The sequence below is a fragment of the Vigna angularis genome, chromosome 1, assembly GCF_016808095.1.
Source record: "Vigna angularis cultivar LongXiaoDou No.4 chromosome 1, ASM1680809v1, whole genome shotgun sequence".
Classification (NCBI taxonomy): Eukaryota; Viridiplantae; Streptophyta; class Magnoliopsida; order Fabales; family Fabaceae; genus Vigna; species Vigna angularis.
The window spans coordinates 3,017,065-3,031,041 of NC_068970.1; the positions used below are offsets into that span (position 1 = coordinate 3,017,065).

At 30.7% G+C, this 13,977-nt stretch overlaps 3 protein-coding genes and 1 non-coding gene across 4 annotated transcripts; 1 reads left to right on the forward strand and 3 right to left on the reverse strand.

The window, feature by feature from the left end:
• Positions 1 to 592: 592 nt before the first annotated feature.
• Positions 593 to 664, reverse strand: TRNAH-GUG (transfer RNA histidin (anticodon GUG)). The gene has a single exon. It is a non-coding gene; the product is annotated as a tRNA-His (tRNA).
• A 989-nt stretch (positions 665 to 1,653) lies between these two features.
• LOC108333422 (probable bifunctional TENA-E protein) lies at positions 1,654 to 3,329 on the reverse strand. Its single transcript, XM_017568857.2, has 3 exons — positions 2,943 to 3,329; positions 2,456 to 2,673; positions 1,654 to 2,151 (listed from the first exon to the last, which is right to left on the reverse strand). Exons 1-3 carry the CDS (start codon positions 3,099 to 3,101, stop codon positions 1,836 to 1,838), a joined length of 693 nt encoding a protein of 230 aa, XP_017424346.1. The 5' UTR covers positions 3,102 to 3,329; the 3' UTR covers positions 1,654 to 1,835.
• Positions 3,330 to 5,857: 2,528 nt separating this feature from the next.
• LOC108333525 (ubiquitin-conjugating enzyme E2 32) lies at positions 5,858 to 8,083 on the forward strand. The gene is made up of 5 exons (XM_017568994.2): positions 5,858 to 6,062; positions 6,562 to 6,693; positions 6,824 to 6,908; positions 7,154 to 7,317; positions 7,465 to 8,083. The coding sequence occupies exons 1-5, from the start codon at positions 5,955 to 5,957 to the stop codon at positions 7,903 to 7,905; spliced, it is 930 nt and encodes a 309-aa protein (XP_017424483.1). The 5' UTR covers positions 5,858 to 5,954; the 3' UTR covers positions 7,906 to 8,083.
• A 226-nt stretch (positions 8,084 to 8,309) lies between these two features.
• On the reverse strand, positions 8,310 to 12,187 carry LOC108338067 (UPF0481 protein At3g47200). The gene is made up of 2 exons (XM_017574742.2): positions 12,070 to 12,187; positions 8,310 to 10,498 (listed from the first exon to the last, which is right to left on the reverse strand). The coding sequence occupies exon 2, from the start codon at positions 10,454 to 10,456 to the stop codon at positions 9,212 to 9,214; it is 1,245 nt and encodes a 414-aa protein (XP_017430231.1). The 5' UTR covers positions 10,457 to 10,498; positions 12,070 to 12,187; the 3' UTR covers positions 8,310 to 9,211.
• Between the last annotated feature and the right edge of the window lie 1,790 nt (positions 12,188 to 13,977).

A 13,977-nucleotide genomic window follows, 5' to 3' on the forward strand; every position in this document is an offset into this window, starting at 1 on the left:
AGCAAATAAAGTTAACTCTTATTAATTACAATATTTTTTAGTTTATAAATAGGATAAATAGAATGACCGTCTTCATGATAAATGTAAGAAATCTTAAAATTCAAAACATCAGAACTGTTAAGTCACTTATCCATATCTTCCTTGAATTATTTAAGGAAGCAGTAGGAGGAAGAAAAAAAGTAACAAACCAATATAATATCCATATTCTAACTACAATCATCCATAATCACCTAAAATAATAGTTATAAGTTATTCTTACATAAAAGAATGATTTTTAATACCAATATAAGAAGAAAAATAGCCAACAATTACTAATTTAATTTTTTATTACATATTAATCACTCGATCTAGATTTTATCATTCAATCTCTCATACGTCAAACATCAAATAAACAGGAAAATAATGAAAATATATAAGGAAATTTTTTATTTTATATTATATAAAGTTAAATATATTTAAAACTAAAACTGAATGTTTTATGAAATAAAATTGTTTTAAAACCATAACAGGGATACTGTAATCGGAGAAACTTTCAAAATGAAGTTTTTAGAGTGGGGATCTGATTCCTAGGAAACTAAAAATTAAAATTCAATGTGGCTGCTGGGATTCGAGCCCAGGACTCCACGGCCACAACGTGGAATTCTTACCACTAAACTACAGCCACCTCGTTGGTTATACGGTTCTACAAATTTATTTAAAAATATATAATAGACTGAAATTAATAGTTTACTAATATAAAGACTTCTATTAAGTTGAATATGTTACTAAATAATTCTTTGGAAAATTCATTCAGTTATTTACTTTTAATGCTAAAGCACATTTAGTTAAAAAAAACATCTTGCAACGATTTTGATAGGAGACCATCATAGGTTTTTTTTTTCATGTTGCTGTAATACACTTCAAATTAAATTTCGTATAAATAAAATACAAGTTTATCTTTTACTGGTCAAAGATATGGTACAAACTAACTCCATGGTATTTATTTGAAACTATGGTCATTGTTTATTTGTCTATTTATTACGTTATTATAAAAGTTAATCGATTATTTACGAATCTCCTTGCATATTTTAGCTTGATAGAGAAGAATTTGGCGCTCAAAGCTTGACTCTGTTGGCAATACTACTCTCTGTAGAAGAAATCCATGATCCTTGTTCAAAATACATTCTTAATTCATGCTTAAACTCAACTTAGAAAAGCAGCTTAGTTCTGTCGGCACCACTTTACCACATCCAAAAGTTAGTACTCGCATGTTCTTTCTGCTACAACTGTAGTTGTTTCAACTTCGGGACTACCACTGTAATGCTAATCACTGTCATAGCAGTTTCTAACCGATCTAGTTCTATAATGCTAGTTAGAAATTTGTCAAATAATTCATTCCCTTGTTGAAAAAATTATTGAGGAAGTAGCATGTCCGATAACTTAAACGAGAGATATGATGTTTCATGCTATGAACCTATTTGTTTTCACTGTTAATTGATATGAAAGTACACTGATACAAACTCATGAAATATTGCAATTTCATAAACACGATCTTTAAAATTAACTGGTTTTTTGTTTAGTAATGGTTTTCCAACTAAAGCATTCAGCAGAAACAAAGCCTCTTTCCTTCTTTTCACTTGAGATAAATGAAGGGCATAAAACTTGAACAAAATGTAAGATTCCAAACTCATGTTATGTCCATATGCTTGAGATTTTGCTAAGAATTATTTCTCTAGGAAATAAACATTTCATGCTGTACTTTGATATGTGAATGGTCCAACCGAACAACATATGTAGCATTTTCCTAGGCTTTGATTATTTAAGCATATGAATATACCATTGATTCTTGAACAAAATCACACATTTCCCCGGCTCATGTTCCAGAAATCAACTTCGTACTCCAGAACATTTAGGAACATACGTTCAGCCTTCTTGAGTTCTTCATCAGAAGCCTTTTGTAAGCGCCGATTGACAATGTTTTGCAGGGATTGGCAATACTTAGCAAAAGCCTCACTGCCCCACCTTTCGCAAGTCTCTTTCAGTTCTTGCGGAGTTTTGGAGCCTTCTCCAATGCAGTAAGCAAAGCTCTCCTGATACACTACTTCAATAACCCAAAATGCTGTGATAGCCACAGTATATTCCACGTCCGGACTCATCAGACTTTCCAGCAACCTGCCACAGTGTTTCATATGTTACAACACAATACAAACAACCTAGCAGACCAGAGTACCAAATGATTTGTCTAAAATTCCATGTATCCATGTCTAGAATCCGAGGGATTTTTGTTTCATTACATTAGAGTACACCTAGGAAAGGATCTAACCCGTAAAAATCTAGTCTACAGTTCATTAAACCTTGGCATTATTGACCACTTCAAAATTCAATCATTTCTTAAATCTCCCGCAGAAACGTGAGAAAATTCTGTTGCCTATAATACATTGATCAGAATGTGATGGCAGAAGAACAGCAAACCTACCCACAGTATTTTTTGTTTGCTTGCTGAGGAACAACTTCAGAGAGTGAAATACCCCACTTGCTAGCTTCTCTCTTAAACCATGATATCTCATCCTCCAGGGAAGCCACGCCCCCCAATATTACTTCCATGTCACCACTCTCATCTGATTCCTTCCAAGCTTTTATCAACACACTGGCTACAAATGGGACAAAAGCCCGAACGAACAAGTAATCTTGTGCCTGCATAACAAGAATACAACAACTATATAAACAGCAAACTTCTTCCAACACAAATTTTGTTATCAACTAAAATTCACTAAAAATTAGGTATTCTGAAACCGAGTTCCTTAAATAACACAAAAAACTGTGCGACATTGCACAAATTGCGAAACAATAGTTAAATTTTTGACAGAGCTACTCAAAATTGTACTAAATAATATAATGTCAGGAACCTGAAATATAAATCAGAAACCAATAATCTGACAAAAGAAAAACAAAGTATTACTAACCAGCCATGATTTGAAGGAAGCTATGTCGATGGAACCATCGCGAATGCTAAGAATAAGAGGGTGCCTTGTGGCTCCTTTGAAGGGAAGAGGATGCTTCCTCAACCATGTCTCAATCACACCGACCTTCTTCTCTTCCTCTTTTGACTTTTGCTCCATCATATCGATTTCTCACTAGCTGTTGCTGCTCTTGTTTCACAGCCAATTCACATTTATAGGCTTCAAAACAAATTGAAAACAAAAAATATATATAATATAATGTTGTTTTATTAAAACTAATTTCTTTGTTAAGAGTACATCGACAATTAATTCTAAAAAAATGGTGTTTATATGGAAATTAGAGTTTGGTATTGATATTGTTGAAAAATTATTTTGAAAAAAAAAAACAGCATAGCACTTTGAATTAATAATGACTTTATAATGCAAAAACTTTTGGTGCCACGTGGGGTTTGAAGCAAGTCGAAGGGCATGCAGAAGTACATCTGGCAATGTTGACGGGCTTAGCCCTTACAAGTGTCCAAGTTTTCCAAATATTAGTACTTTCCACACAATTCACTACGCGAGGAAATGAGACCATTATCAAAACGATGTCGGTTGGAGTGAAAAATGGAAGAAAAATTATTAACTATTGGCTGAGAATATAATTTGCTCGTTTAATATTTTAATAAAGTTTCTTCATAAAAGCTTAAATTTTGCATGCAATATATACGTGTCAATAAAACAGTTAGAAAGTTAGTTCAAAGTTGAAATTGATGGATAGTTATTAAATTAACTTATTGAATAGTAAAAGAAAAATGGGGAATGTTAACTAATATCCGAAAACATTGTTTACGATATAATTAGTTCTTTTAATTAAAATAATATAAATTCATAAATATTATATAGTTGTAAAGATTTTAATAATTAATAATAGTTTTTCTTTGTAATTCATAATTTATTTAATGCACATAAAAAATTAAAATAATTAAATAATAAATAATTTTAAATTTTTAACACATTATTGATAGTTAATATTCTGACTTGCTTACTTTTTTTTTTTTGCTTTATATGATAGTTTAAGTTCATTTTTTTATTTTATTTTATTTTAACTTTTAACAACATTAAATAAATAAAATAGTTAAGAAAACAGTATAAGAATGTTAAGTTTATTTTTTTTTAATTTTTTTAATTTTTTTCATCAAGTAAATTATTAATTATAACTATATTAATTAAAATTCATTTAATATTATAATTAATATAAGTTTTTGTAAAAATTAATGTTTATTAAGGCCCAAGCAGTTCCTTTGTTTGGGGCCTCAATTTTCAAAGTCAACCTTACCTATAAGCCCATCTTTTGCTGGATCCTTAAGTTATGGATCATGTTTGCTAATTGATGACAATTTTCCTCCATTCTACAACTTTTTTGCTATACTATTATATTTTCCACCAGGCAAATTTAAGGAAGCTATGTAGGATCATCATGATAAAATTATTTTTTCTGGATTCAAAAACTACTGTAATAAATCCTGTCTTACCGGGTTGTTAGGATTATAATTTATGATATCATTGTAATTTTAATTTCTTATTCAACAAGTTTTATTTCATATAAATACATGTCAGTACTTATGTATATAAACGTTTTTAAATGAGATTAATAAAAAATATAGAAATGTATATATTCGCAAAGACTTACGTTTTCTATAAATATATTTGTATTTTGTTTATGACTTAGATATCTATACTTTTAAGAAGAGATGTCAACTACTGTTAAATATTTTAAATAAAACTTTTATAATTATAAGTTTTTCTTCCATAATGAAAAAAAATATTAATATTAATTTGTGAGAATTCGTAAATATAATTATGAACATTGATGAGTTCAAATAGTTTTACATTTACAAATTCTTATAATATTTAAATTTATATATATATATATATATATATATATATATATATATATATATATATAATTTGTAACTTATTTAATCTCCATATTTTAGTTATAAAAATGTTGTCATATATTATGAATTATAAATTTTAAATTAAGATATTTGAATAATTTATTGATTTTTTTATTTTAAATTAAAAATAAAAATTATTAAAACATCTTTATATTTAAGTATGTTTTTTTATGATTAAGAATTTTTTTGTCAACTAAAATTTAGTACATTTTAAAACCTGGAAGCAAATTCATATATATATATATATATATATATATATATATATATATATATATATATATATATATATATATATATATATATATATATATATACTAGTTTATATAATTTTTAAAATGTATCAAATTTTAGTTGATATAAATATTCTTACATATTATAGATTCTAAATTTTAAAGTTAAAGAGTATTTAAATAAATTTTTATTTTTTTTTTAATTTAAAAATAAAAATTATTAAAATATTTGGTGTTGAAAGTATGTTTTTTTATGAATAGGAATTTTTTTGTTATTTAAATTTAAGTTACATAAATTAATAAACATTTTATATATATATATTCACACTTAAACACGAAATTTAAAACCAACAATAAAAAAATTCATTTAAAACCGAAGGGTACTATTACCAAAATAGTTGTTAATTAGATTTTATGATCAAGAAAAGAAATGAGATTAAACTTAAAAAACAAAAATAGGCTTAGTTTATATAAATTATTCGTAATACCATTTCCAAATTTGATTTGATTTTTAAGTTACATAAACTGATTAAAAAATTATTAATTATTTTTGTGAGAGTTTATCGTTTAATTAATTTTGAATGACTTTGAGGTTCCGAAGTCAATAGAAGAGAGTATACACATCAGTTCCATCAAATCCAATGAAAGAGTGCCACGCAAGAAAAACACATAGATCATGACGTGTCCCAAGGAGCCAACCAAAGTTTCTCCTCTGCAATATCCATTCTGATATTTTCTCCCAATCACTATAAAGAACAAAACAACACAACACAATACACCATAGTACTTTCCTGTAGCAGTGCATTTGTTGTGGTTCGGTTTCACAGTAGAATTGGGTGCACGCCATGGCCGACAAACACAACCTCAAGAATCCAGCCGTCAAACGGATTCTCCAAGAGTTGAAAGAGATGCAATCAAACCCTTCCGATGACTACCTCAGTCTCCCTCTCGAGGTTTTCTTTTTCCCTTTTCAATTTTTCATTCATATTTCCCTTTTGTTCAATTGTTCTTAGGGTTTTACATTGCCTCGTCTCTACTTTTCGGTCTTCAGTTCAACAAATTGTTTGCTGACAGGGTCAGTTTATTTTGCTACCAGTTGCAATTTAATAAAAAATATTGTTGATTTGATTATATAATTGTGAGCAGATATTTTTTCTTTTTTAGAATCGGATAATTGTGAATTTTTCTTTTTCTTTTTTGGATCCGATAATTGTGAACATTTTGACCTGTGGTCCTTTTTGAAGATGCAAAGGGAGGGACCATTTTTTAAAAAAGAAACAATCTTGTAAGGATATATTGTTTCATAAATATATGAGAAAAAAAAAGAATTAGATAAACAAAAATGAGTTTTTTCATAAACAAAAATCAGCCTATATAACAAATTAGGTTACCAAGGGGTTTATTTCATTGAAAGTGTTTTCTGAGCAACTTCAGTGTGATGCTTTCTTTCAGGAAAATATATTTGAATGGCAATTTGCGATTAGGGGACCTCGTGATACTGAATTTGAGGGTGGTATTTATCATGGACGGATTCAGTTGCCTTCAGAATATCCCTTCAAACCTCCTTCATTTATGCTGCTGACGGTAAGATGTTTGTTTCCCTATGGAGTTAGTTGATTCTTATGTTGAAATGTTTATCTGAATTTGTTTGGTTTGGTTTGATTTGATTTGATTTGCTAATACCATGCTTAATTTCACACTGTTATCATTTCAGCCTAGTGGCCGTTTTGAGACCCAAACCAAGATTTGCTTGAGCATTTCAAATCATCACCCTGAGCATTGGCAACCATCATGGAGTGGTAAGTTTTATTTCTTCCTCCTCCTTCACTCGCAGCATACGCTAAACTAGAGTTTGTTTGTTGTTGCTTATTCCAACAGGAACGGAAATTGAGGGAGGGAACATAATTTTGCTTCTCTTCCTCCCATCATCTAAAACATATATTGCAATTCTTGTTAAAAGCCATTGATTTGAAATATTGAAGCTTCATTCTTTGCTTTTGATGAAGCAAGTTCTCACTGAGTTGATGCAAATTTATATTGGCAGTGAGGACTGCTCTAGTTGCGCTGATTGCATTCATGCCCACCAACCCAAATGGCGCGCTGGGCTCATTAAGCTACAAGAAAGAAGACAGGCGTTCCCTAGCCATTAAATCCCGTGAAGCACCTCCAAAATTTGGGACTTCTGAACGTCAAAAACTTATTGATGAGGTAAAATGTTGTTCATTTTTTTGTCCAGTGCATTTTTGCAGTGCTATCTTATGCTGATCGTACTAGGTAAAATGTTGCATGTTGTCTATTCTTGAATCTTGGTGCATACTTTCTGTAATATGTACTGATTGAGCACTTCTATGCCAGATACACGAGAATATGCTAAGCAAATCAACCCCTGTTCCAGAAGTTGGTCCCTCACAAGTTTCTGAGGGGCAATCCATCACAGAGGAGGCTGAGACCCTGTTGAATTTGCAACATCCGGAGCCTTTACCTGCAGGAGAGGGGATTCCAGATATAGCAGGTGACAGAATAATTGAAGAACAAGAACATCCTGCCAATGCTAATCCTAACCTTGCAGGAGTTGAAGTTTCAAAGCAGAACACATCTAGTGTCCCAAGAAACCAGTTGATCCAAAAGTCAGATGCAATGGTTCAAAATATGAAACCAGAGACAAGGGCTCCAAAACCAGACGACCGATTGTTCACGCTGGCTGCTATTGGACTTACTATAGCAATTGTGGTTCTTTTGCTGAAGAAGTTCGTTAAATCTACAGGACATGGTGCTGTTTTCATGGATGAGTCTTAGATTAATTCTTGCTCATGTTGGCTTAAAGATCAAGATTCTTGGCCCGATGGTAGTTTACAGCGAAGTGTAGCATTTATTTACTGAAATGATATTTTATGATCTTTTCATGTGTACGTATGTATCTCTTGTAACTGTTGTAATATAAATATAAGTATATACTACAGCTTTGAGTTCGTGAGCAAGGGTCTACGATATGGTAGTTATGATGCTTTTTTGTTTGGTTATGACTTATCCTAGTTTATGCGTACTGACGTAAAAGTACTCATCAGTGACAACGTTGGATAAAATAGAAGACAATTACTTTGAAAGAAGAGGAGCAAAAATAAGGAAACTAAAAAACCTTCACTTTCAAAAATTGTTTATGCTCAAACTAGGGTTCATCCACACTGCATGGTTAGTGATAACTAATAAAACCATCTACATTGCAATGTTAATTAAAAACAAAATAAACAACATAAATGAGAAACCATCATAGAGTAACACACACCCACATGCAAAATCTATTCAACCGAAACACCAAAAGATTTCTACTCTCTCTCCTCGTTTCAAAATCAGCCGTAACCAATAACGTCTTATTTAGATCTTAAATTCGCCACACTTGACACTTGAGCAGTGGAGCGATTTAACTGTTTTAAGAACATCCACAGCTATCGTTCAATTGAACGAATTAGAAGGAAACAACAAACAACATTGTACTTTTCACAATGACCATGTATAAGAAAAAAATAAAAATGAACTGCTGCATTGCATCAGCATACTCCGTGCTAAGACCCCTCTTCCTACTTTCATATTTGGATGGAATGGATGAACTGGGACAGGTGGCACTTCTCTTGGTTCTGATACATTTTCTCCTCACCTCGGAAAAGCTTGCAAAAGATAAATACTAATCAATACATCTTTTAAAAAATTAAATACTGGATCATCATCAAAAATGAAAAATATTAAATACTTTGAAAGTAGGGGAAAACCAAAGTCAAGTTTCACATAAGATATAAAGATTGAAGGCATCTATTTCAAATGGGACGTACACGTGCTAATTAACTTTTATGTGTTTGCTTAAAATTATATTTGACATTAACTCTGGTTCTTTATATATTTGTTTAAGGAGGTCTATTTTCAGGTATATGTTGTTTTCGGTAATCGAAAAAGAAATATTGTTTAAGGAAAATATATTTATTTAACTTCAGGCATCTCTTTGAAAACCTCAGAAGACATTATCCGCATTAGCACTCCAAGATATAATGCAACAGATTGATTGATATATGCAAGTAAACAACCAACATCCTCCAAATTTGCATAATGCGATTCATGTAGTACGAGTTTTAAGCCAGCTGCATTTCAATATCTTCCTCCATGATTTCGGGACTCTTTTATACTCCAAAATTTGTTCAATCAGACCTGCAAAATAGAACTTATCCTCCTCGTAATCCACTTTTCTGCAAAGCCTCTTAAACAGATCACAAGCTTCTTTCTCAGGGTAACTATTCATGATCAGTATCCTTAGTTTGTGGAACAACTTGGCATCATTTTCAGTGCACACCATGGCTTGCATTAGAAGGGCATAAGATGTGAAAGGCTGACTATCATTCTGGTGCTGTTCCAATGCTATCATATTGGAAAATAGCATTTCCGTGAAATGATGGAGTGTGAAGGGAGGAACTTCAAGCACCCCATTTGAAAATTTCAAGTTTAGTAAGCACTTGGCTTTGGATCTCTTGAACTTAATCCCATCCTTCTTGAGCTTTGTTGCCGACTCAAGATCACCTTGAGATACACTTTTCTTGGACACTACTCTTGCATAATTTGGAAGGTAACACTGGCGAATCAGGTCAAGCAAATGGTAACCCTCTTGGCTAAACATCTCATTCACAAATTCTCTATCCCCCGGCAACTGTTTTCTGAAGAAACGAAAGGTAAGCTCAGAGAGGGTCAGGGTCTGGTCATGTTGTACTTGAACGAGTACAATTTGAAACAACCTTTGAAGAATGAGAAATGGTATTTGGTTTTCTAACAATATAAGGTCACATCTAACCTTATTGAGCAACCCTGGCGTGACAAATATGGGGTCACCACTACGTCTTATACCCTTTAGAGCATATTTCAAGAGAAGCTCAATGATGAAACACCCATCAACTAGCATCATCTCGATGAACTGGTTGCTTCTGAGGTTCAGTTCTTCTGCATAAAAATTTCGTGCTGGCTTCTCTAAATCGCTCAGTGCATTCACACATTCGTGCAAACTTGACTCTAACTGGTTTGGTTGTCGACTCAGCAGTGTGAGCAGGTAATGCCACTTGCGATCTTCCATGTACTTTAGACCATCCTTGCCATGATGGAGAGGACCAATAGAAACTGTGCCAGGGATGTACATATTCTCATTTACTTCTAGGAGTTTCAATGGGACTCTGAAGATGGATTTCAAAGATGAAACCGCTTCAAGCTTCTCTTTGATCGATGATACAAGATCTTTATCTGCTTGTGTCTTAGCTGAAACAGGGTTATGATCCATGTTTCTTGACTGATCTCTGGATTTGTCAGTGATTGTTTCCATTAAAAGATAGTAGAAAAGTGTTTTTTCTCTTTATCAAATCCACTGTGGGAGTCAAAATGAGATTTTGTTATTCATACAATAATTCTACTTTTCTTTTTCTCCATCATATTAAAATCATACATGCAGGCAAAATAGACTGCACTTGCATTTGCACGTTTTATTAAGAAATAAGCATGAAAATGAAGACGCAAATGCAAATGCTTCTCTCCAATATACATGAGGATCATCGTATCCAAATTTCAAGGAAAAGAAGAAGGAAGTAATGTCCATTAAGTTTGCAAAACTAAAATACAAGCAAAAGATAAGAGCCATGGGAGATCAGGGAGGGGGAAAATTCCATTATTCAATTGCAAGTTAAATCTATATATTCTAAACACATAATTTTCTTGTTCACAGATGGGTTTGGGTTTTTAAAAATGATATTTTTATTAAACTAATAGAGATTCAAAATAATTCAAAATTAAAGATTAATAAATATTTAGAATATTACACATTCAATAGGTTATATAACATAAAAAAATCTAACAGATTTGTAACTCTATTCAAAATGATGGGATATTTTTTTAAAAAATATTATATTATATTTACAAAAAATAATAAACATTAAATAGATATGAATTAAAAACATATAAATATGGTTTACCATATATATATATATATATATATATATATATATATATATATATATATTTCATTTTTTTATTTTTTAATAAATTATGATTCCTTTTTAAAAAGAAAAAAAGCTCGGCCAACTCCTTAAAAAATTATGTTTATAAAACACTCATCTTAGTTTTATATTTATTATATATTTTTCTATTAAAATATTAAAAAAAATTCTCACACTTTAATTCTAAGTACACTATTTTAGTTTTTTTTTATGTACATGCACTCACATCCTATCAAGCATAAATCTATTATAAATAAACATATGAAATATACAAAAAATTATTTGTAAATTATCAATTAATGATCCGTTTTATAAAATATGAAAAATTTTATATCATAAAATATGTATTAATTAAAAGTCATTTTAAATTTAACATTAACTTTCAAAAAATATCAATTTTAAAATTCATACCAAACCCAAATATAAATATACAAATTATTTTCTTTTGAAAATTATGAATTTGAAATTCAATCTAACTATTTAGATTTTGGTTTATGAAAATTTAAACTAAGTTCTTTTAAAAAACATATGAATTTAAATTTAGTTTATTTTCAAATTATATTTTCAGAAATCCAATTTATCTTCACCCAAATAGTTTAACTATAGTTGGCCATTTCTAAGTTAAGTCTTCACTTCTGTCTATGCTAACCTCATCCCATAATCTGTATTTAGCATTAATAATATCAGATTCTGTGTCCTTAAAATTATAATGAATGACATAAATATCAATCAAACCACATGAACAGAAAATAAACTCTGAAAATTAAATCAGCTAACCCCAGCCCCAAATATTTTTTTCTTAGCTTCAACAATTCTGCTATACATTTTTTTTTTCAGTTCCAGTTACCCATTGCTGGAGAATTAGTACTAAATTAATTACAAAAAAATATTGAGAAAAACTTGCCAAGAAAATTAGAAAAAGAAACCAAAAGAAAAAATCATAGACCTGTATATCAGTTATCTGAATATGTTTCTTCCCAATCTGTATCTCTGTTTCTGGCTTTGTCTACCTCTGAAGACAATGCAAGAATGCTGCAAGCATCGATATCTTAACAATCCCGAAAGCAATAATAGTTTCGAAAACTACCGAGGCTACTGCTACTATATATACATAGATTAATCAAAACTTATTAGAATCCTAGATAACTTGAGAAGTGTGGTAACAGAAAGGAAGTGGAAAAACCAATGAATAAGGAAAGAGGGAACAAAACTAGTCAGACACAGTTCTGAACTGTACAAAACAAAAAGAAAGCACGACCTGCTGAAGGTAAAGCAGAAACCTATTAGAAGTAATTACTTAGCATATAGTTTAAGAATTTTTCACACTAATTCTATGAGTCAGCATATTAACCCTTGCATCATGGTTTCCCTTCTTTCATCTTATATTTTATTCCAACTCAAGTTAGCTATAGTTATCATATGATAATTATTTACAAGAGTTTTTTCTGCAAGCACAAGAAATTTTGTAGCTATCATCAGTAAAAGAAAATTTTAGAAAGATATATGTATATTTTCGACCAGAAATATTTAAAAAAAAAGTAAGTATTATCTATGAATTTTTTTAATAAAAATTCATATATATTTATGATGTAATAAAAAAACAATCTCTTTAGTGTGAATACAAATAAGAGCAAAAATAAAAACATACTATAAATTTAGAGTTTTATAGTATGTTTATAGAGATATTTGGAGGGATGATTATAGAGAACTTCAAATAAGGAGTTTTACAGTGTAACGTAAGTGTAGTGTAGGCAAGTTGTTAATAATTAGAGTAATGATTTTTTGATATACCTAAATTTTTTACATTTATTTGATATTATTTTTGTTTATTTTATTTTATTTTTTTAAAATAATATAAAAGTTTACACTATTTTATCTTTGTAATATGTGTTAAATGAATATAAAAGTGTGTTATGAATATTATCACTGTAATAACTAAATGTCGCAACTTTGAAAACAAAATCCTAGGCATAGATGCGTGAGCAAGAAAACTTAAGCCAATTTCAACTGGAAAACTTAAGCCAATTTCAACTGTGTCTGTGTGATGCCAGATTTTGACAGAAACCTATCAAAGTGTAAAAATTCACGTGTGTTATTAGTTTGAATGGTTTTTATTTGATGGCCGAGTTGTTTTGAAACTATGAAACACAACTGTCTTTTGGAAAATTAGAAACACTTAAGATTTTTTGGAACACGTAAAAGATTGTGTAAAATAAAATGAGAATCATACTATGAAAGATTAGCAGAACTAATATATGAGCAATAGTCAAACCTGGTCCATTTCCAAGTTTAACATGTTCAGAACCAGTGTAAGTGGATTTTGAAGAAAAATTGGAAGGATCACTTGTTATGTGATGTGAAGCCCCACTGACAGGGTACCGCAAAGATTCAGTCATAGATGATATAGAAGAAAATTGATCAAAACTGATATCGCTATTGGAAGGTGTAACCTGGGAATTATGTATTTGAACAAAGGACTGAAAATCTTGATTGAACCGATGCCAGCAAGAAGTAGTTATGTGTCCAAACTTGGTGCAAATTTGACATTGAACTCGCGTGTTGGCGTTGTTGTGGTGTGAGGAAGATGGTTTTGAAAAATTGTTCTTGTAGATTCATCCACCACGAATAGAGTTAGAAGGCGAACAACCACGACCACGATCTTGAGTCTTGCTAACGAGTGGATAAATTCCAGGAAGATATGGTGATAGCATTAACCTAAAAGATATTATCAGAGGTTTGTTTGTGCTTCTCTAAGCGTTCCTCATGCGCAGAAAGCAAAGCTTCAATCTCTTCTACCGAGTACGTGAATCAAAACAGCCTTATATAGACATTAGAAACACTGACTATAGAAACT